At 37.6% G+C, this 22928-nt stretch overlaps 2 protein-coding genes across 2 annotated transcripts in view; both read left to right on the top strand.

The window, feature by feature from the left end:
- The window catches only part of LOC149784760 (uncharacterized), a 52424-nt gene extending 49243 nt beyond the window's left edge, over positions 1–3181 (top strand). Inside the window, exons 3-4 of the mRNA XM_089933046.1 lie at positions 1269–2066; positions 3126–3181. Coding sequence (XP_089789172.1) covers positions 1269–2066; positions 3126–3181 — 854 coding nt within the window. The remainder of the gene's footprint in view (positions 1–1268; positions 2067–3125) is intronic.
- A 7526-nt stretch (positions 3182–10707) lies between these two features.
- LOC149784759 (uncharacterized) overlaps positions 10708–22928 on the top strand; it is an 89240-nt gene continuing 77019 nt past the window's right edge. The window contains exon 1 of the mRNA XM_089933045.1: positions 10708–10959. Within this exon, the coding sequence (XP_089789171.1) occupies positions 10722–10959 (238 nt within the window). The 5' untranslated portion in view covers positions 10708–10721. The remainder of the gene's footprint in view (positions 10960–22928) is intronic.

The raw sequence follows: 22928 nt of genomic DNA, 5'->3' as shown, positions 1-22928 counted from the left end.
CGTCCCCTCAAAACATACACATCAGGGTCGATGTCTTACACTGTAAGACTATCGTAGACAGATGAAGCAATGTTCACACAAGATGCTACCCAATTTACACACATGGACGAATATTATCATTTAATGTGTGAAATTAATAACATGTTTAATAATTTATAACATCACAAAATCGGCAATGTAAATGTAGTTCTATTGAGTTCGTATGAACCAGCCTGTTCCGTGGTACCAATGACAACCATATTATACCGGTTCTCTGTATTCCACTTTCAATATATTGCCATACGTTGCTCTGAGGAAAGTATTTTGTTTATTTTCTGCCCAAGCGTATTGGCCTACAATATGTATACATACCAGATTGAATTAGCAAATAGCTCAACCGATTACCATTTATTTACTGCTATTTTCTCTGTCCTGGTTAAGGTAACACATCATGTTAAAAAAGCGATGCAAATATTATCCATTGCGGTTATAAGTAGCACTGTTTGGTCATAATGTTATCATATTTATTTTTGACTGGGCCATGAATTACTGGAGTTCTTAGCAAAATGATTTTTATATTTAACTGGAGTGAAAAATATACAACGTTTAAACTGGTCGTCAATCAACTCTGGTAACATTATGGCAATATAATTGTGCTAATACTTATATTTTCCGTGAAAATAGTCACAAAACATAGTATAACATAAACAGTAAACCGCGGGATGCAATAAGAAATTTGATATTTGAATTTATTATTCAGTACATCCTACTATCCAGTAGGTTTGTAAGTTTGAGCAATGAGTGAATAACGGATATCTTTAGTCTCGTTGAGGAGAAATATAAATATTTTCTGGATTCGTCGGTCGCAAAAATTCCAAGTTTTACACACAATCGACGAAATATACTCCTTTTACGCAAATAATGATATTGTATTATTAGTAGTAGTAGTATTAGTAGTAATGATGGTGGCAGCAAATCATTATGAAATAACACCTGTACTGGTGATAATAATACAAATAATACGACTATTACGATAATGGTGGTGGTGGCTAAATTTAGGACAGTATAGTATTGTTTCAGGTCAGATATATATATATATATATATATATATATATATATATATATATATATATATATATATATATATGTGTGTGTGTGTGTGTGTGTGTGTGTACGTGTGTGCGTGTGTCTGTGTGTGTGTACAAGTTTATTTTGAATTGTTTACTTAAAGTACATATGTCTGTATTTGTGTATTCTGTATCCTGCTGTATGTCACTTTTTCTCCACAGCCAACCGTAGACCCGACTACAATGGCATTGTGGTGACAGAAGACACATTGCTGGTAATAGACTACAAGGCGTTCAATCTGCAGCTTTACAGTCGTCGTGATGGCAAACTGCTGTCTACATCACACAGGCTGGAGTCTGCTCCCAGGGGTGTCTGTCCTATTAGCAAGACGGAAGTCGCTGTGTGTTTGGAAGACAGTACGATTGTAATCCTGTCTTTTAAATCTATAGATGATGTAAAACTAGTCAAAACATTTAATGCAAGGACAGGATTTACTTGGTGTCATTCAGTGGCAAAATTGAATTCAACCGACAAACTCATTGTCAGCGGTTGGAAATACAGCATGTTGTACTGGTGTGTTGTAAACCTCAAAGATGGACGTGTAGACTCCACTCACAAGATTTGTAAAGGGTATGGTAGTAGTCACTTGGCCATAAAAGACAACAATGTTTACATCTCGTGTCGGTCTGTTGACCCCACTGTTAGAGGTGTGTATGCATATGCTATTTTTAATCCACACACAAGAAAGTTTTTGTATAAATATCACAGAGAGACTGATAATAATATTCAATGGACACCGTGGTCAATAATGGTTGACAGGAGGAATTTCATTTTCGTGTGTGACAGGAACGATAGCAGCATTCATCAGCTGACAGACAGTGGTCAGCTAGTGACCATACACACATTGTCATCAAGGCCATATGAAATTTTCTATGATGGCCAATATGAAGCTCTGTACACCACAAACATGAACAATAACGTGATAACTATATACAGACTGGAGTATTTACATCAATCAGGTAATTCTTTTTTATTTTGCATCACACGACAACGAAAACTACATGCTTCATTTATTTATGGTCTTGAAGGATTCCATTTCACATTTGAAAACAATAAATATGAATTATAAATGTTAATTACAACTTTAGTATAAGACAAACACGTTTTAAAAATGTAAATATAAATTAAAGTGGAATAAATTACTCATTTTTATTCTTCTGATTTAAGTGTACGGCAACGATATATTGCTCATGCATCTTTATTCATTTAAGTATAAATTTAAAATTTCATTACTAATATATTTGTACCCAAATCATTCGTGTTTGTTAAGTGATATGTACCTTGGATGTCATTACAAAATTTCTCGCATAAAACCTTTAAATCTCTATCGACTGGTACACTGGCGGTATGTTATTATCGTCGCATCAATGCCAGGGCAATAGTGTAATAAATATTTTATCAGACGTTGGCGCTTTCATTGATATCAACTTGCACGCGACATTGAATCTGGTGTAGACCGGTTCACCCTCTTGGGCTACGGCGTTCAAAATTCCCACTTATTTTGACACAGTTTTCATAGCATTAATGTTCATGGAGTGATTTTATATTGATTTTGCAAGGGATATATATATCAAGTAAAAAACACAATATACTGAATAATCGCCATTAATAAATACGTGTCGGGTACCGCTATTCCAAGATATAATCCCAGAGTGTATAGTCACGTTACAAGTACGACAGGGGACTAGTCTAAAGCATGCTATAATATATTTGGATATTCTACGATGCGTTATTGAATGCGCCATATTTACCAGGATCTGTTTACGTTTCCAAAGAAGGATACAACGACCTTATATAGCATATAGGGGGCTCGTATAGTTACTTACACTTTAAATATTAGTAATACGTGTAATATGACTGATAGTTACATTGTAAACAACGATACAAACCCCTAAGATATAGCACAGTAAAGGCCAGGCTGAACATGTATGTACTTCTTAATGAACGAATATGACGGATGATTTAAAAAGGACAGGTCATATAAAGATTATATACGCTACTTTTTCGTGTCTCTGCAGCAAAATTCGGCAACAGTTGTATTAAATCTGAAGACAATGGTCTGGCTCCTTACTAATATGACAGGGGCTCGTATCATTGCTTACAATTTATTTGTCATACATGTAATACCTAATGTAGTACATGTATGGCAGGTCAATTGTAAGCAACGATAGTAGAAGCGCATGTGGCCCTTTTAAGCTGTATTCCACCACTGGCCGTCCAAAGTACTTACCTGCAGTTACCTACAAGCAGGATGGTGATTATTTATTCTCTTTAAACTTTAAAAATTTAAATAAAACCTTGTTTCTCGCAGCATAATTTTTATCTTTGGAAAAATAGACTCGCTGATGGCGGGTGCAAAGATAGTTGCTATTTTTAGTAGATGGATGGCTTTACATACATCGTACGTTGTGTGTCGTCCAGGCTTATATATTTTGCAGTGAAAAATAAAAAATATCGGACTGCATTTAAAATCGCAGGTAATGCAGACATTATTATTAGCATGGAATGAAACAAATTATACCATACAGCCTGTATTTTATTTCACATTTAAGGATTCACATAATTATGTTACTGTAGTTTTGTACACTATTTTGATTAAGCTTGTTTCAGCAGTTTGCATGTTGCATGTTGCATAAATCAACCCTACAATCATTGGTGCAATAAACCAACCCCAAATCTGTGTTGGTACACTGATGGGTGATTTGTGGACTTCTTTCAGTAGATTACAAGTGCGGGACTGATTTGTTGGCTTGCACGATCATGTACCTTGTGATGTACAGTCTGTAGACGAAAAATAGCATTCCCTTCAAAGACAAGGACATTTACCCCTGTGTAAGTCGGATGCTAATATCAGTACTAGTCACCAGAAGGGGTTGTATAATTGTATATGATTTACCCATTCATTATAATTGGGGGTGCGTGGCCTGGGCCTGACGTCCCGCTTGCCAAAGGAAAGTGAAGCGTCTCTCATAGCCTCTCCTTCCCAGGTGCAGTGATCGCCGCAGGACCACTGTCTCGCTCTGCGGGGCAGGAGGTTACTTGCATATGGCCTCTCCTACACTATTGTGTCCACAGCAGCACCTTCACGCGGTGCCCCTGTTTTAACAGAGCCTGCTGTGTGGCGCGACCGAGTACCTGGCGGTATAACTGGGTGGGCAGACTGGGCTCATTAGCCTTGGCAGGCAACCAGTCTAAGAGAAGGGAAACTCTGACCCCAAACCCGGGCAGATGAAGCTCGTTAACCTTGTCAGGCAGTTCATCTAGGAGAAGGAAACTCTGATTCAAAACCAACCAAGTCCCATCCATTGGATTATGGCTCCACTGCCTTGTGGATATCTTCGGGAGAAGTAAAGGCTACGGGAGTAAACCCAGACAGAAAATCAGGAGTGGAGCCCCTAAGGCGGCTGGGGGTCGACTACGACCTCCTTCCGGCAGCTCCTGCATCCAAACTGGTGCCAAATGTCATGCTCAGCATTCCTTTGGACCCCACCAGCAAGGACGAGAGGGGGATCCTGACGTCTGGGCAGCCCAGGATCTCCATATTCCACGCCCAGGCTTGCGCCCAGGAGAGGACACTCCAGTCTCGCTACTGAGTGAGGAAACAACACGGAAGCTGACAGTTTACGGGTTATAAGTCCCACCCGATTGGCGTAGGGAAGGGACGCCACGGGTCAGCTTTGACGGTGGGAGGGATCATCGTGTCCCACTGGCCAACTATCGCCCGCCTCAAGCCGGGCAGCCCCCGGTCAATAAGGTGTTGACCCGCCATCGTCTGCCTGCTCCAGTGGGTGTCTGGAGCTCAGTGTGTTGTTCAGCATGACAAGCAGACGGTAATTCCACACCAGACAAAAGAAACAAGAAACCAATAAAGAAGACTCCAGCTCTTCGATTTGCAAGCTGGAATGTGCGCACCATGTGTACAGGCATCTCCGACGACCTCAGAGAAGTGGACGACACCAGAAAGACGGCCATCATCGATAGAGAACTCACCAGACTAAATATCAGCATAGCTGCCCTCCAGGAAACCAGGCTTGCCTCTAGTGGCTCCCTCAGAGAGGAAAACTACACCTTCTTCTGGAAGGGTCGAGAACCTGAGGAGCCCCGTCAGCACGGAGTGGGCTTTGCCATCAAAAACAATCTCCTGGCCTCGGTTGAACCTCCAACAGGGGGCACTGAGCGTCTCTTGTCCATCCGCCTCACCACTACTTCAGGTCCTGTCAACATCATCAGTGTCTACGCCCCAACCCTCACGTCATCAGAAGACGTGAAGGATCAGTTCTATGGGCAGCTGGACGAACAGATCAAAGGATGCCCAAAAATGAACCACTATTCCTCCTCGGCGACTTTAATGCCAGAGTAGGTGCGGACCACGAGTCCTGGCCTACCTGCCTCGGATATCATGGCACTGGAAAGACCAACGAAAACGGCCAGAGACTGCTGGAGCTATGCACCTACCATGGCTTGTGCATCACAAACACCTTCTTCAAGTGTATGCCACAACACAAAGTGTCATGGAAACACCCCAGATCTCATCACTGGCACCAACTCGACTTGGTCATCACCAGGCGATCTGCCCTTAACAGCGTCCTCTCCACCAGAACCTACCACAGTGCAGACTGTGACTCCGACCATGCCCTTGTGAGCAGCAGAGTGCGACTACAGCCACACGTGCTACACCGCACAAAACCAAAAGGATGTCCTCGCATAAACACTGCACAGATGTCAGTCCCTGCCAAGGTGGAGGAGTATGTGTCTGCCCTGAACAAGGCTCTCCAGGACCTGCCTGAGTACGACGCTACAGCCAAGTGGAACGCCATGAAGGGTGCCATCTACAGTACAGCTATGTCAACGTTTGGCAAGAAGGAACGACCCAGCCAGGACTGGTTCAATGCACACCTATCAAGGATGGAACCACAAATCGAGGAGAAACGAAAAGCCTTCATAGCTTACAAAAAATGTCCTAATGAACGGACGCTTGCTGCTCTCAGAATTGCCCGAAGTAACCCCCAACGCATTGCTAGACAGTGTGCGAATGAGTACTGGCAACAACTGTGTGAAGGGATCCAGCGCAGTGCCGAGTCCGGACACATCCAAGGCATGTACAGTGGCATCAAGAATGCTCTAGGCCCTACAGTGAAAGGGGTCGCTCCCCTGAAATCCCTGACGGGAGAGAAGATCACAGACCGTGGGCAACAGATGGCCAGATGGGTGGAGCACTACTCAGAACTATACTCCAGAGAAACGTCAGTCACTGATGCAGCCCTCAGCAGCATAAAGAATCTGCCCACCATGGAAGAGCTCGACAAAGTGCCAACCTTAGAGGAGCTCAGCAAAGCAATCGACTGCCTTCCAAACGACAAAGCACCAGGTAGTGGCAGCATCCCGCCCGAAGCTATCAAACGTGGAAAACCAGCATTGATTAAACCACTGCACGAGCTACTTTGCCGCTGCTGGGAGGAAGGAGTAGTCCCCCAAGACATGCGTGATGCCACAATTGTGACCCTTTACAAAAACAAGGGCGACCGCAGTGACTGTAATAATTACAGAGGGATCTCGCTCTTGAGTATTGTTGGTAAAGTGTACGCCCGCATCATACTCAACAGGCTGCAGTTGCTGGCAGACCGTGTGTACCCGGAATCACAGTGCGGCTTCAGAGCAGGCAGGTCGACGACAGACATGATCTTCTCCCTACGACAACTCCAAGAGAAGAGCAGAGAGCAAGGTCAACCACTCTACATGATGTTCATCGACCTCACCAAGGCCTTTGACTTGGTCAGCAGGAAGGGCCTTTTTGAACTTCTGAGTAAGATCGGTTGCCCCCCAAAACTCCTCAGCATGATAATCTCTTTCCATGCAGATATGAAGGGAACAGTCCTGTATGATGGATCATCCTCAACTTCCTTCCCAATTAACAGTGGTGTGAAGCAGGGCTGCGTGCTGGCACCAACACTTTTTGGGATCTTCTTCTCCCTACTCCTGTCCTACGCCTTCGACCCGTCCACGGATGGCATATATCTACACACCAGGTCTGATGGGAGCCTGTTCAACCTGGCACGACTGCGCTCAAAGACCAAAGTGAGAGCTGTGCTCATCAGGGAGATGCTTTTTGCAGATGATGCAGCTCTTGTGGCCCACACCGAGGAAGCCCTCCAGAGACTGGGAGACCGTTTTGCTGTTGCCTGCACGCACTTTGGTCTCACAATCAGCTTGGAAAAAACAAATGTCAGCGTGCAAGATACCACCATTGCCCCTTCAATCAAAATCAACGGTGTCACCCTGGAAGCAATCAACAACTTTACCTACCTAGGGTCAACCATCAGCAACACTCTCTCGATTGATATGGAGCTGGACAGAAGGCTTGGAAAGGCAAACACCATCATGGCTTGATTAACAAAGAGGGTTTGGAAAAACAACGCGCTGACAGAGCACACCAAGGTCCGAGTCTACCAGGCCTGCGTTCTCAGCACCCTTCTATATGGAAGTGAGACGTGGAGTACCTACATGAGGCAAGAACGCCGGCTCAACTCCTTCCATATACGGTGCCTAAAACGCATCCTGAAAATCAGCTGGCAAGACCGTGTTCCACACAGCGAGATCCTGCAGCGTGCAAGTACCCCCAGCATGTACTACCTGCTAATTAAACGCCGCCTTCGATGGCTGGGTCACGTCCGACGCATGGAGGATGGAAGGCTGCCAAAGGACATCTTATATGGACAGCTGGCCACTGGCATGAGAAGAGTCGGACGCCCCTCACTCCGTTTCAAAGATGTGTGCAAGAGGGACATGAAGGCATGCAACATTTCACCCGATGGCTGGGAAGAGCTGGCTGAGGACCGAGGCACCTGGAGACTGATGGTAAACAATGGCATATCAGTCGCTGATGCGAGGAGAGGCCAGTTGGTGGCAGAGAAACGTAAGAGAAAGAAGAACGCAACAGCAACCACAGTAATGCAGACTTCCCAGTATGTCTGCACCAACTGCAGTAGGGACTGTCACTCACGTATAGGCCTGCACAGCCACAGCAGACGTTGCCAACAGAGACAGGCAACACCCCAAGGGCGCTATTCGCATGGTCTTTCGAGACCGAGTCGCCAATGATGATGATGATGATACATTAATGTATGATGCTACTATAATAGTATTATAGTACATATATGACTTAAACGGAAAGTGTAAACAATGATATGAGCCCCTGTGGTATCTAGATATAAATAATTTTATAAAGATTTAATATAAATATTACGGTTTATCAGTTGGGAATACAGGTTTCAAAAATAGTTGGAGAATATTCATGCTCTTAAATTTTCATGAAAGAATTGAATTCTCCAAAATGTTAATTTTTCCAGCACATGATACAACTAGGCCTATTTGAATGTGACAGTCTTCTTATATCCGACCTTTAACAAAGAACTAGGATAATGCTGTTGCATCATTGCATTAGTCTGAATGTTAGTTTGTTACAAAGCTTGACATTACTTTTCGTATCACAGAACTTGAAGTATTTGAATATAATTGTAGAGTCGGTATATGTTTTATGTCAGTTTTGACAAAGTTTGTTAGTACTTATTTGTCCCACATTACTAAAAGTATTTGAATGAATATTTGTATAGGTGTGCTATTTGTTGTTTTGACAGCGTGAAGTAAGGTTGAATGTAGGATATGGTCATTTCATTTTCTGAAGAGGGGATAAACATAATCTGCCCCACCCTTCCAAGTAAATGACCATTTCTTCTTTATTTTGTTTTCCCTTTTTTGGAGGCAATTTATGAAAGATTTGTGGAAGAAAAATGATATACAAACGTTTCGAAGAAAATCAAACACATATTTGTACAGCTCAACCCAACTGCTGTCCTTTTTCTGATCGACAGAGGATATTCTTATATTTCATAGTTTGCACGAGTAATAGGGAGAGATAAAGTAGATTTGCCAGAGAGAAACAAATATTTAAGGACAGATGTTTCAGGTGTAGAGAAAATTCATGCCTTTGACAAATTTTAAAAGTAGTAATTTACATACGAAAAATGTTTTACTTATGTCACATACTTATGAAAGAAATATACTGATAGTAATACTTTTTGAGGTACCTTCAGATCCATGTTACACCTCAAGTGCTTTTTATCTAGCAGACACTAATATCACGCCAAGTTTGCTTGACTTTTCAATTAGCCGATCTATTTAGTACTTTTTATATATGGAAATAAAAAAACTTCATTTTGAATGGTAAAATAATTTTCCATAACATAGCATACACTGCTTATTATGATTGTATACTATGAACTAATGAATAGCGTATAAGTGATGGGTGTAATTTGGGTTTGACATGATACAGATTTTCCTTGCTTCAGATGCGTACCTTTGAAAAAATGCTCTAATCTTAGACCTGCCAACCTTTACGATTTTGCCGTAAGCCTAATGAAAATCACCTTTAAAATACGGACATACGGAATAAAAGCAAAACCTACGGAGAAATGATTGTTGCCGAAAACTCCCGATAATTGGTTCATCTGTACTCGATTTGGATCCGGGTTTCATATTATAATTAGTGGAATTATTCAGAGAACTAGACTTACTTTACAGTAATACCACATATGCTTTAAACTACATATGTTTCTTACAAAGCGTCTGGGTATATAATTTTTTAAGATGATGTCCAACACGTTGGAGACGAAATGGAAAGTAAGCCTCTTTAAAAGTGCTAATAAGCAGCACAGAAGAATAAAATAAAATATTCAGATTCTTGTGAATAAAAGCTGGAAGGGACACACTTACATTTATTGGGCATCACGTGTCAATTTGAGATATGATTGTCATGTAAAATAGAGAAAACGAAATACAAGATTTGGGTCAAGTTGAGATATAGCACCAAATTATTGAACTACGTAGGGTTTGGAACTAACGTTTGTGTAACTTTACTAGTAGTATACGTGTAGTTTAGAAACTTTTTCAGTTGAATATGATGCAGTTGCATGTTTCGAATAATGAACTTTTTAAAGACGTTTTTTTCTTCAGTTTTACAATAGCAGTTTATGATGTTTTGTAACGCCTTACTGAAAACTGGTAAAACGGAAACAACCAACAACCTTACTTAGAGGGTTTCATCAGGGTTGGCAGGTCTATAATCTCTGCTTTGTTATTTTCACTTCCTGGACTTCGAAAATAAATTGGAAATAAAAAGACAATAACTTTGTTTTTAAAATATATATATTCTTAATTGGTAGTGCAATTTCAAAATGAATTGTCCTGTTTTGAAATTACTTACGTTGGTGCATTTTGAACCAATTCAAGCTCATTTTTGAGCAAATAGAAGCAGACATTTTTTATCAGTCATCTTCTTTTGATGGTTTAAGAAGTCCATAATTACCAATTACAAATAAAATATAGTCACAGTATATGAACGTCGTATAAAGGTACGCCAACATTATCTCCATTGTGAATTTTGCAAATGCAAGCAACTTCACTGATAACTGCCCCTCTTTCAGATGTACATAATAACTGTAGAACTGAATCAAATTGGTCCATATAAGGTGAATTTGATAGAAAAATACTGCCTCGATATTGATGATAGATTTTTAACTCATTCTTTACATGCAGTTATTCCAATAGAAATTTTGAGGATGGATGACAAATCCATCCAACTTTTTGAAGAGGCTCTAAAAGATGGAAAGGAGACCGTATATAACATACGTATCATGGTTGTCGGACACATGGGTGTAGGCAAAACAACCCTAGTCAAGCGTCTTCTTGGGGAGGAGGTAAACATTTCCAAGAGATGTAGCACAGAGGGCATAGATGTCTATGTCAACTGCGGTGATGTTTCTTTAATCACTCGTGAATGGACAAGGAGGGCACAAGGTATATGAACATACACTATACTACAAGATCTAAATCTTTCTATTGAGTTGAAATGTATCATGCTATTCTGCTATTTATCCATCCATCTCTCGTTTGTTTCTGCATAACATCTCGTTTTTCACCATCTAATGAAATCGTACAATAATTATCAGTTCACTGTTCCATCTCTGACATGATAAATTATTATTTGCAGGAATATGTTTTGATTTTATGCCATTTGTTCTTTGATTTCTGCAGCTTTCCAAAGGTGGCCTGTCTGCCAAATCTGGATAATAATTGAAATAACCTAATGCCTACACAAAGCTCTGTTGTAAACGAATATTATACTATTGATATTTTACCAATCATGCAGGAAATAAAAAAAGTTAAGAAGCTGTTGATCTCTGTTTATTTACCGGTTTTGTAAACATTGAGAAGCAGAAAATGAAACTGAGCAGTTTCCCTTGTATGCATTGTACTTAATTGCCATTAAATATTGACCCTGAAATCGTTGTCATTCTTCCTTGTTCCATGTGCGAGCTATCAGTACAATGTTGTATTAAGCAGAGCAACATTGATATTTGAGCCTGAAATCTAGTTCTTCCTTATCCAAATGGGAATGCTATTAATACAATTTTGTGGTGGACTATTACGGTTGGTTAACATGTGGAAATTAGACTAGTAATGAATCGATTGATGAATAGCATCATAACATAATTCACTCTGTGTTGTAATGGATATAGAGGAAATTCTTTTCAGTCATGTTGAGGCTGATTAAAAGATCATTTAAAGTTAAAAGTAGAAAGATTTGTTATCCTACTAGTCGATTTATTTACAAACAAATGTGACAGGCAAAAGTAATATCTAATAGCAAAAATGGATAACAATTTTAGATTTCTGACGAACATTGGTGCTTAATGAACAATGGATGATTTAAGTTTATGTTCAGCATCCACGCAGATCTTTCAATTGTACAGCAAAACAAATTGGGATTCCATCATGGAAGATCTTGTTTAAAAAAATAAAAAAAAAACATATATTACAGTTCTTACTAAAATATCATCAAATACTTTTAATCCACTGCTACCCAGTATAAAAAGGGACTTTGAACTTTTATGTCTTCTGGATCAACGTAATACATCACATAATTTATATGATGCTGAACGTGTTTAAAAATGGCACACATCCATTATCCAGTTGTACGATCATCTTGAAGAATTGAAGTGTTCTTCCTCAGTCTCTACTTTAAAAATTACACATAGTCAGACAGAGGTGGGAATTTTTAATCCCTGATGTTAACTTTTGACTACAGGTATTTAGTAAATTAACACAGCTGCTATTTTTATGCTGTGTGTATTGTACCTTTAATTAACTTTTCCTTATATTTCTATTTGCGCAAATGTATATTCTGCTTGCATCCTGTGTACACCCTTTGGCATCTAGTCACCCTCCGCTGCATGCTAACCTGGGGGTTCTGGTTCGATGGATTTGTGTGAACATGTGTATTTTCATTTTGTCATTCTTAGCTAGTTTAGAGACGAAGGAATATGTGTGTTTGGAATAGATTTCTTTAAAGTTTTCATTAAACAAAATTTAGATATTGAATTTTTAATTCAATCTGACTCTTCCGTAACAAGTCAGGTTGGGAGAGATCACAACCTTTCATGTTACACCAATAAAATAGATTCATCGTCTTCGGAATGTGAAGGATGAAGGATATTCGTTCGAACATGAATAAACCTTCATCAATTACATTCCAAGAACTGTTCATGAGGGATCCATTATTTCCCAGGGTTAAATTGACATACATATAAGCTTGACAAAACATTTGAAAATGTTTTATGTTAGTCTTAAAACCCTAATGCTGCTGTTACAATCAAAAGGTTGCAAATGCCAAATCATTTGATTAATACTAAATCTAGAAAGATATTGGTCCTGAACATTGTTGGGTTACATTAAAACCAGATAATATTGACATTTCGTCACATTATGAAAATGTAGTTTCTCTTTGAAATGAGAAACCAAGTCAATTTTCATATGTTTGAATAAATCTGCCGTTTATTGGCAACACTCATGGGTCAGCTGATTTCAGTTGAAACTGGAACACAAAGTCTGATAATTTCAATATTGCAAACACAAGAAGCCATTCCAGTTCAATGTCGGGTATACAACAGGTAATCCTTATGTAATGCCATATTCTTCTGTTGTGTTTGCTATGAAGCATTACTCGGCCAAGCATTTACAAGTACTTTTTCTTTAAAGGCAAAAAATTATTGTTTAATGTCATCTTCTTACCATTACATATGGAAGTCCACACCAACTGGTTTTGTCTTTAGCCCAAGTTAGCCCATCAAAGTATTATAGCACCCTAGCTGATCACCTATATTCACCCAAGTCTTATTTTTATCTAATTCGTGCCTTGTCTTCTCAGATCAGCTTAAAAAAGGGCCTGTGTCTGTTCCACGTACGAATGTTGCTGTTATTAGATTAGTCATTAATGTAAGTTGTTGAATGTATTACATCACTACTTTGAAGCACACTGAAAATAGAAGAGCATTACAAGCGACTTCATTGACTGAAAAAAGAGGTGGTGCCTCTTAATTCTAAACTGAATATTTCAATGTCGTTTAAATCTAACGTCTTCGTTATTTCCAAGAATGGCTTATGTCAGATAGCTTATTTAATAAATCATTTCCTTATTTTCAAACTTTTGTTAGATTGGAAGTATTGTGAAGATTTAGAGAAACTGCGGCATTGGCGCTTGAACAATTATATGTTTCTATCAGTGTCTGACACCTCCAAAAGAATTCATCTTTTTCCTCATGTAGAAGATGGGACATATGAATAGGGTGCTTATTTAGGCAGTTTTCTTTATAGCAATGAAAAAGGTTTCCACAAATATCCCTACAATTATTTTGGAAGCCTAAAGAGACAAATTTCAGGTAATAATATGTACCGACAATTTTGTCATTTTCAAGTTTAATCAGTTCTGATTCCATTATCTTCAGATGCCTACTATGGATATAAATATTATCAAGTCATTTGAGAACTTTCCAACATGAATTACATGTAACATTTGAACAAAAATATCCAATACCGCTGAGCTCTGTCCAGTGAATATTACACCGTAATAGGACTACAGGGATAAGTATGCATCTTGGCCTATTTGACTAACAGGTAATTCAAACACTGGATTCTTGTCAACTGTGGTACAAGACGATTCTTATATTAATATAGACATCAATAAAAATGCAGACCATAACCATAAAGATCTGGCCTTTATTCAATGACCAGAATATTATAATTTGTATGTACTTTTAAATATGCAATAATTATCCAGGGCTTAAGAGGTGCCTAATTAGATGGAAGTGATTTTCATTTCTTGGGGTGATGGAAGTTGTACCAAAGTTATAGCCTGAGGTGTCACAAACGCTTGGGACAGCCCTGAGGTCATCATTAATATTAGCACTATATTATTAATCATCACTCTGTGCCATAGTCTCTAAAAAGGAGACTCTGCTATCAGGGGATTTACTATCCAATTTTGGATATTATCTCTATACATATTAATTCTCAGGTCACAGCTTTCAAAAAAGAATTTTGATAATATATGTGGTCCCATTACTGTGTTAATTTTTATGACTTGCTGAAGTCAATCTAATATATCTCTTGGAAGTAATTTTTAACTTGGCACAAATATTTCTAAAATAAGTATGTTAGTATGTGGTTTTGCAAAGTGTAAAATTGATGATGCTTATTGGAGCACTTCCGTTGTCAAGTCTTTATTTTTGAAGGTAAATAGTTTTTCACATTGTAAAGCACTTCAGTTTCTGAGGTAAGTAAATCTAGCTTGTAGTTTGCAATCACATAATGTTTGTTTAGAAGTGATCGGTGTTTAAAAGAAAACGGAACTTGCGAAGTTTGACTAATCATTATGAAATTACCATTTGTAACAATGTGTAATTTTGGAAGGCTTGTTATGTTTGGATGTTTTTCAATAAAGTTTAATAAGAAAGAAAATAATTGGAATCAATTTTAATTTGTTGAATGCAAAATAACCAAGAACTTCTTATTTAAGTTTACACTTCAGCTATGACTTCATACATGCCCTTGTTTTGAATTCAATTAATATGGACATTAATAATATTTGAATGCATTTGTATAACATTGGAAATGAATTGATATAAAGTGGAACTGAACTGAGTGTGTCAGATCTGTAAAGATAAAACAACGATGTGCACAAGCTATTAATTAAAACAATTATGTAATGTTATGTGTATGTTATTATGTTTATGAAATGGTACATTAAGCAAGTATGGAGTTGAATTGAAGTCAGCATATCAAGTCAGTGTGATCAATGCTTATAATGACTTAGATATTCCAGTTTCTGACAAAAATTCTGGAAATATATTTGTTGGATTAAGCAGTTATGGAGCTGACAATGTCAAGTCAGTGATGGCAACACTCACAATGACCTTCACCTTTTAGCTTCTTATGGCAGTTCTGTAATTATGTTTATGACCTGTTGGATTAGGCAGTTTATACTGAGCTGAATTGAACTGAGAATGTCAAGTCTAGTATTTAAGAAAATGCACGATCTCTATGCAGCATAAAGAATATTCACAGACATGGAATTAAAACAAACATATATATATATATATATATATATATATATATATATATATATATATATATATATATATATATATAATTCAGCATAAAAGAACATTCTAAAGAGGAATGAATGTTCTTAAGACTAATAAACGACAGAAATTAGTATATACAAATTTAAAATATACTGTGGGTAACATTCTGGTGGCCATTTGTCTGGTTTTATACTGCACAGTCCGGCTTTTAGCTAGTCTTTCTTGTATGTTGTACTTATACGTAACAATATGTAGCTCTATTTTGAACAATACCGAAGTAGACAGCATGACAACATGTTTAGCGCAATGATATAGCGGTAGTGTGCAGACTGATATGGTTAGGTATAGCTAATTGTTTTTTGAAATCAAGTATGCCAAAGGCTTGAAAACAGCTACTCCTTATTTTTGATAACAGGTGATGTTTGTAATACTACTTCTACTACTACTACTACTACTACTACTACTACTAATAATAATAATAATAATAATAATAATGATAATAATAATAATAGAAATAGTAATAAAGACTTTATTTTGAAAAGGTAACCTAATTAGTTAACAAAACTAATCTACCTTGGGACCTTCTATCTGTAATGTATAATAAATATATATAGATATATATATATTTTACGGATGTCATTTTTTCCAGTATACCGATACCGCGTATAGCCGCTTATTAAAATTACCCCAATGCTAGACATCACTATAAACTGCCACATTGCAGACATCTTAGCGATACGACTGAAATTTATTTTAAAGCTACGTTAAAAATCAAAATCACATCACATTAAAATTGACGATACCGATTATTAGACCGATTATTTCATTATTATTTGCTTTATAACAATGACTGGTTCAGAAACATAAACCTATTAGTGTAATGCAAGCTGGTATTTTGCTGTGTCTGTTATAAGGTTGTTCGTGCGGCACGTGAATCTGAACGTCTTTGCAAAAACAAACAGATACCGGATAAGCAGTACATTGTTATTTATAGAAAACAATGATCGCACAAACATAAAACTTTAAAAACTTTAAAACTATTACTGATAAAACTGATGGTTTGCTAATTCAAGATATAAATTAATGAAAATATATTAAGCTAGTCTTTTAACTTACGTTCAATGATGTAGGTCGCCATTACTAGACTTCAATGAATGGCTAGAAATGTTAATAACGATAGCCCAATAATAATTAAAATTAATAATACGCATGCTTTAAGACTAAAGTTAGGCGTCACTGACTACAGCTAATAATGAAAGCCTAGTTGAGGTAGGTTGTATTTTAGCAACAGTAACATTTCTCCCTTCTCGCCAAGTAACGATCCACGATGACCCGAAGAAATCTGGCCTGCGCCACTAAACGGCTGCTCGCTTGAATCTGGTGCAGACAAATAGCGTCTAACTAATTTGGACAAGTAAGGGAACTGAAACCTGCATTCCATCAGCCGTGTATGTCTTCTTCTCGTGGCAACAGAGGGCTGGAAATAGACATTTCAAGCATCGCGTCAACGGCGTAATTTAAGTGGGTTGTTTCGTTGACAGTACGGACAGGTTCGTCACATTTAACAGAAAACAAAACCCAGAGACACGATGTTGATGATCCAGTGGCGTTTGTTTCAGTTTCACTTTTTCTTTTTTTGGTCAAGTGTTCCTCCTGCCTGTCAGCTAACGCAATTATGAAACTGGTCACAAGTAATTATTCGCTGAATAGGCGATGTTTGAATCATGGATCGAAGATGGTGGCCAAGACAAGCTTCTTGCTGCTAGTTAAACGTCAGCAAAGCATGCGCTCAGTGACGTCATCATATCACAGCGGATTGTCTGAATACCTTGTTTGCCTCATGCTCTCAAGCCAGCAACATTCAGAGCTTTTTCAGCATAGGAAGAATGACGGATACAGATGTTTATCACTTACTTCCTTGGTAATGTCCACGGATGGGCCTAACGTGTCCACACTATTGTTAATTAAGACCCGTCGTTGGGCTGTTAGGCTAGGCAGGTCACAGAGAGTAGCGTAAGCCCTGAAGTCTTGTTCTTGTTCATATAACGAAAAAAACATATTGTATGAAGAATTCCATCGTATCTGGACATTCTGGACAAGTTTCTGATGAGCAACACCAAATGATTCATGCTGCTGTTTGAGCTGCTGTTGTGCCAGGATGTACTGCCGGGACTTGCTGACTAATGATCGCGAGATCGTCAAAACATCTCTGACAGAATGCCATCACTGACAACGAGCTGCAGCACGTGACCAAAACAGCTGATGCTGTAAATTTCAGCCAGACGCATTGCTTTAACCATGTTTGCATCTCCGTCACGCAGAAGAACATGGATATGAGTTTTGGGAATGTTGTATTCCTCGCATAATTAGTCCAGTTTGCCCGCAAATTATTCTCCTGCGTGTGATTCATCGAGAGGAGTTGCTGATAAAATCACCTGTTTCCGCTAAAGTCTTCCGTCAGCCAGTGTGCCGTAAGACTCAACAAGGCTAAGCCGATGGACGGGTCTGACCATGCATCAGAAGTCAAACTAAGGTCAGATTAGGCAGAAACTAAATCACGCACCTTGCTTTTTATCGCCTTATGCATGTCAGTTATAATAGATGTGGAAAAGTACTTCCGACTTGGCATTTTATAGCGTGGTTCTGCGTTGGCCATCAGACGTCGAAATCCAACGTCTTCCACAACGGAAAATGGTTGCACATATACTGCCTTGAACTCTGCAATAGCTCTGTTCCAACTAATAGCTCTTGGGTCGTCAAATGCAAATGGCTGCTTCCGGTCCATCATTGCGTCAATATTCAAAGTACGAGTGGTTGCTGAAAGCACTGAGGTTAACTGCGCAGCATCCTTTTCTTTTTCTTGTGCCAGAAACAGGCCTTGTTCGTCGATGTGCTTGCAGCGCAAGTGCTGGACACAATTTGATGTCGTATAGTTTTTAGAATCATTTCATCTCAGGAAAAGCATGCTTTGCAAAGTGTGCAATTTGCTTTGGACTCGCCGATTGCATTTACTTTTAAAGTAATTCCAGACTACACTTGAGTGTTTCTAGTTCAACATTATGCATATGCTTGATAGTATATTTAATTGTGTACAATCGCAGAGTCAATATTAATAATCTAATCGATTCTAAAAAAATAGAAAACTACTACTAAGTTGCCCACGTGGCTGGATGGATGCAAGCAAAATGCTTCGAGTCGCGCGAAGAGGCAGATCAGCAGCTGGGGTACCCAAGGATAAAGTTGCTGGAGCTGGCATGCCAATATCAATGCTCATATTTGTATGTCAGCGTTCAGCTGCTTCAGAGTGCGACCGCTATTCCTTGATTAGCAGCATTGCGGGACTGGTTAAATAACAGATTAACTATAGTGAGTCATATTTTGGTAGTATCGCTAGCTATCGAAAATGCCTAGCTATCTGCTTATGTGTATGCTGGACGTTCAACAGCCACAAGAGGCCTCATTATATGGCTGGCTGTTGTGACTGGAATGAGTGCATGAATAGTATCGATAATTTGTTGTGTGCAGACAATCAGCGGTAGTTTACATCAAGTGTTATAAATTTACTTTTAAGAATATATTGTCTTTTAATTAACCACAAGTCAAATGTTTATTCCTTAATTTCCACTATTTAATTCTGATTTAAAAATCAAGCCATGTCAAGATGAATGTTGTGATTGAATTTATAATTTGGAAATGAAACGGTGCAGTTATAATTTGTATATTTTGTATATATATATATATATATATATATATATATATATATATATATATATATATATATATATATATATATATATATATATATATATTATAACTGCACAGGCATCTGTGAAAACATAAACATAGATAAAATATCAGCCTGCGTTGAAAAATTAAACTGTGAAAATGACGCACATTTACAGAAAAGCAGGCAGTATTTATTTTGCTTGAACTGTTCAAACTGTCTAAAGATTTTATATATTTGAGAGATTGATTATGAAAAGACGAAATGCTATGAGCCTGCCTTATGTCACTGGGAATGTAGTTCCATACCAGTGAACCAGTATATTGACAATTTTGTTTTTAAACAATTACTTCTTAGGACTTGGTATAATGTAATTTTTATTTTTTATGGACCTTAGATTTTGAGTACCATCAGCATCTAATTGGTGGAAAAAATTGCTTAGATAGTCAGGAATGGTTTTCTATATACTTTGTACAACAATTTAGCCTTTCTAAGAAGTGTAGGAAATATATTAGCCCATGTGTGTGTTATACAGATCTGTATTTCCATAGTTAGGTTTATTTCATTTTCTTCACCTGCTCCCACCCCCTCAGCCTCCATCAAGATGAACAGAACATATCTTTTAATTTGTCAGAATTTTAGGTGATGATAATGACGATGATTATAGTCAAAATTATATAGTAGACAACATCAAATGAAGGTAATTGGAAGGAAGAAAGAACATAAAAAGGCTACGTTTAATTTTGAATTATATAAGAAAGATATATATATATATATATATATATATATATATATATATATATATATATATATATATATATATATATATATATATATATATATATAATTATTTTAGATTTTGTTAAGGTAAACGGTTATTTGTTATGACACTTTGTGCTTCAGTCTTTAACTGATGTTTATCAATATTTGATTGAATATAAAACATACTTGATGTACGTTCCCCCCCCCACAAAAAAAAAGAAGACACTTTCTAGTGTCATCTCTTAAAGACAGAACCATGCACAAATATGTATTCATTTCTATCAGAACAGATGTCCTAGAATGAAATTGGGCGTTTTAAATAGTGCTTATGTTTGCTTTCTACTGCAGTTTAGCTTTAGATCTTTAGGTGTATAGATGTCAATATATATACTAATTATTAAATGGCTTCACTGTTATTTTTGTTAGAAAAGTAACTTGCTTAAAGATACAAGAGTCTTTGAAGACATGACATAAAGTCTGGATTAACCAGAAACTGTCCGATTTGACAAAATCAGGTATCATTCTATTTGGGTGAAATATCACATGATTGTCACTTTATAAAGATCAAAATCACTTCCAGTTTATTTAAATTACATACTGCAAAAAGAGGAGGACCAAACAATGCAAACGCTTTATTTCATGTTTATCCGATTTAAAAATGGCATTTCCCAGATTCCACTGTTATTTCAAGTAATATGTTATTTGCAAAGACTGAATAAATAACTACCAACAGGAAACTGCTATTCAACTTCCATCTGACTAATTATGGCCTATTGTTGCTCACAAACTAATATTAGTCATATCATTAAACTTCAGAAGTATTCATTGTGAATGATACCTGATGATGATACAAAGACATCATCTGATGGCTTGGATAATTCTTTAATTTGGCTTCATTTTGACAAAAGAATTTCGTATTATAGACGTGTTTTAGTTTGTAAAGCCCTTAATAATTGAAAACCTTTTTAACTGAATTATATTCTCCAGGCCAGTATTGATGCCTCTATGTACTTCAAAAATATGTTTAATACTTCCAAAATCAGAAATTAATGTATTGAAAAAGTCATTTTATATACTGGATCAACTACTACTTGAACTAAATGATACTGACAGTCCAAAAGGTACTCAAAGTTAATGTATCATATACTGCATTCCATTTGCAAACTATTTGTTATTGTTGCATACAAAATTTCAAATATAAATGACGGAATAACCCAACACCTTTTGTGTACATATTGTTTGAGCAAGTAAAATTTGAATATAAAGCTTGTTCCTTTTCTTTCCTGGAAAGACATAAAAGAAAAGCTAGAAAATTAATAGGTCTCTCTTCATTTATGGAGTTTCTATCTAAGGGTTGTGCAATAACTGGTACCTCATGTCGGCAAAGAAAGGAAGTAATTATAAGGTTACGTTTGACTTGTACATTATACCGACAAGGATGGGAAATCAGTACAAGGCTGTTTGACTGGTACCTCATACCGACAAGGATGGGAAGTCAATACAAGGTCATGTACTTCATACCGGCATGGATACAAAGCCACATTTTTGACTGGTTCACAAATAGGCAATCCGTACAGAAAACTCTCACCAATTCACATGAGCTGCTTATAAGCTGCACATGAGAACCTTGTTAGAAATGTATGCAAATTGGGTAGATTTTGCAAGCTCACGCGTGCAGTTTGTTAGGTCTTGTCAGCCAAGGAAAACCTAATCTCATTTTCACATGTGCATATTTTGCTGACGTGAGAATCTAAATTCTCACATGAGAAAGTAGAACTTAGAAAATATTCTTTTCCATTACATATAACCATGTTTGAAAATAAGCCAGAGTTCTAATTTCTCATGTGAGTTATCACGTGAGAAACTTAGACTTTCAATCAGATTAAACACTTATTTCAAATTTACTATAACACATTATACCGACAAGGATGGGAAGTCAGTACAGAGCTACATTTTACTGATACCTCATACTGACAAGAATGAGAAGTCAGTACAAAGCCACAGCTGACATACATCATACAGGTAAGAATGTGAAGTCAGTACAAAGCCACATTTGAATGATGCCACATACAGGCAAGAATGTGAAGTCAGTACAAAGCCACATTTGAATGATGCCACATACAGGCAAGAATGGGAAGTCAGTACAAAACCACATTTGAATGATGCCACATACAGGCAAGAATGGGAAGTCAGTACAAAGCCACATTTTACTGATAAATCATACATGTAAGAATGTGAAGTCAGTACAAAGCCACATTTTACTGATAAATCATACATGTAAGAATGGGAAGTCAGTACAAAGCCACATTTGAATGATGCCACATACAGGCAAGAATGGGAAGTCAGTACAAAAGCCACATTTGAATGATGCCACATACAGGCAAGAATGGGAAGTCAGTACAAAGCCACATTTGAATGATGCCACATACAGGCAAGAATGGGAAGTCAGTACAAAGCCACATTTGAATGATGCCACATACAGGCAAGAATGGGAAGTCAGTACAAAGCCACATTTTACTGATAAATCATACATGTAAGAATGGGAAGTCAGTACAAAGCCACAATTTACTGATAAATCATACATGTAAGAATGTGAAGTCAGTACAAAAGCCACATTTGAATGATAACTCATACAGTAAAGATGGGAAGTCAGTACAAAGCCACATTTGACTGACACCTCATATAGCAAAAGAATGGGAAGTCAGTAGAAGGTCACATTTGACTGATACATCTTATTGAAAAGAATGGGAAGTCAGTACAAGGCCTTGTTTGACTGATACCTCATTGAGGCAATAGTGAGAAGTCAATACAAGGCTACCTTTGACTGATATTTCATACTGGCAAGAAAGGGACCTCAG

The sequence above is a fragment of the Sinohyriopsis cumingii genome, chromosome 14 (assembly GCF_028554795.1).
Source record: "Sinohyriopsis cumingii isolate HCF-2022 chromosome 14, ASM2855479v2, whole genome shotgun sequence".
NCBI lineage: Eukaryota > Metazoa > Mollusca > Bivalvia > Unionida > Unionidae > Sinohyriopsis > Sinohyriopsis cumingii.
The sequence above is the reverse complement of the archived record's forward strand: the minus strand, read 5'-3'. Positions and strand labels throughout refer to the sequence as shown.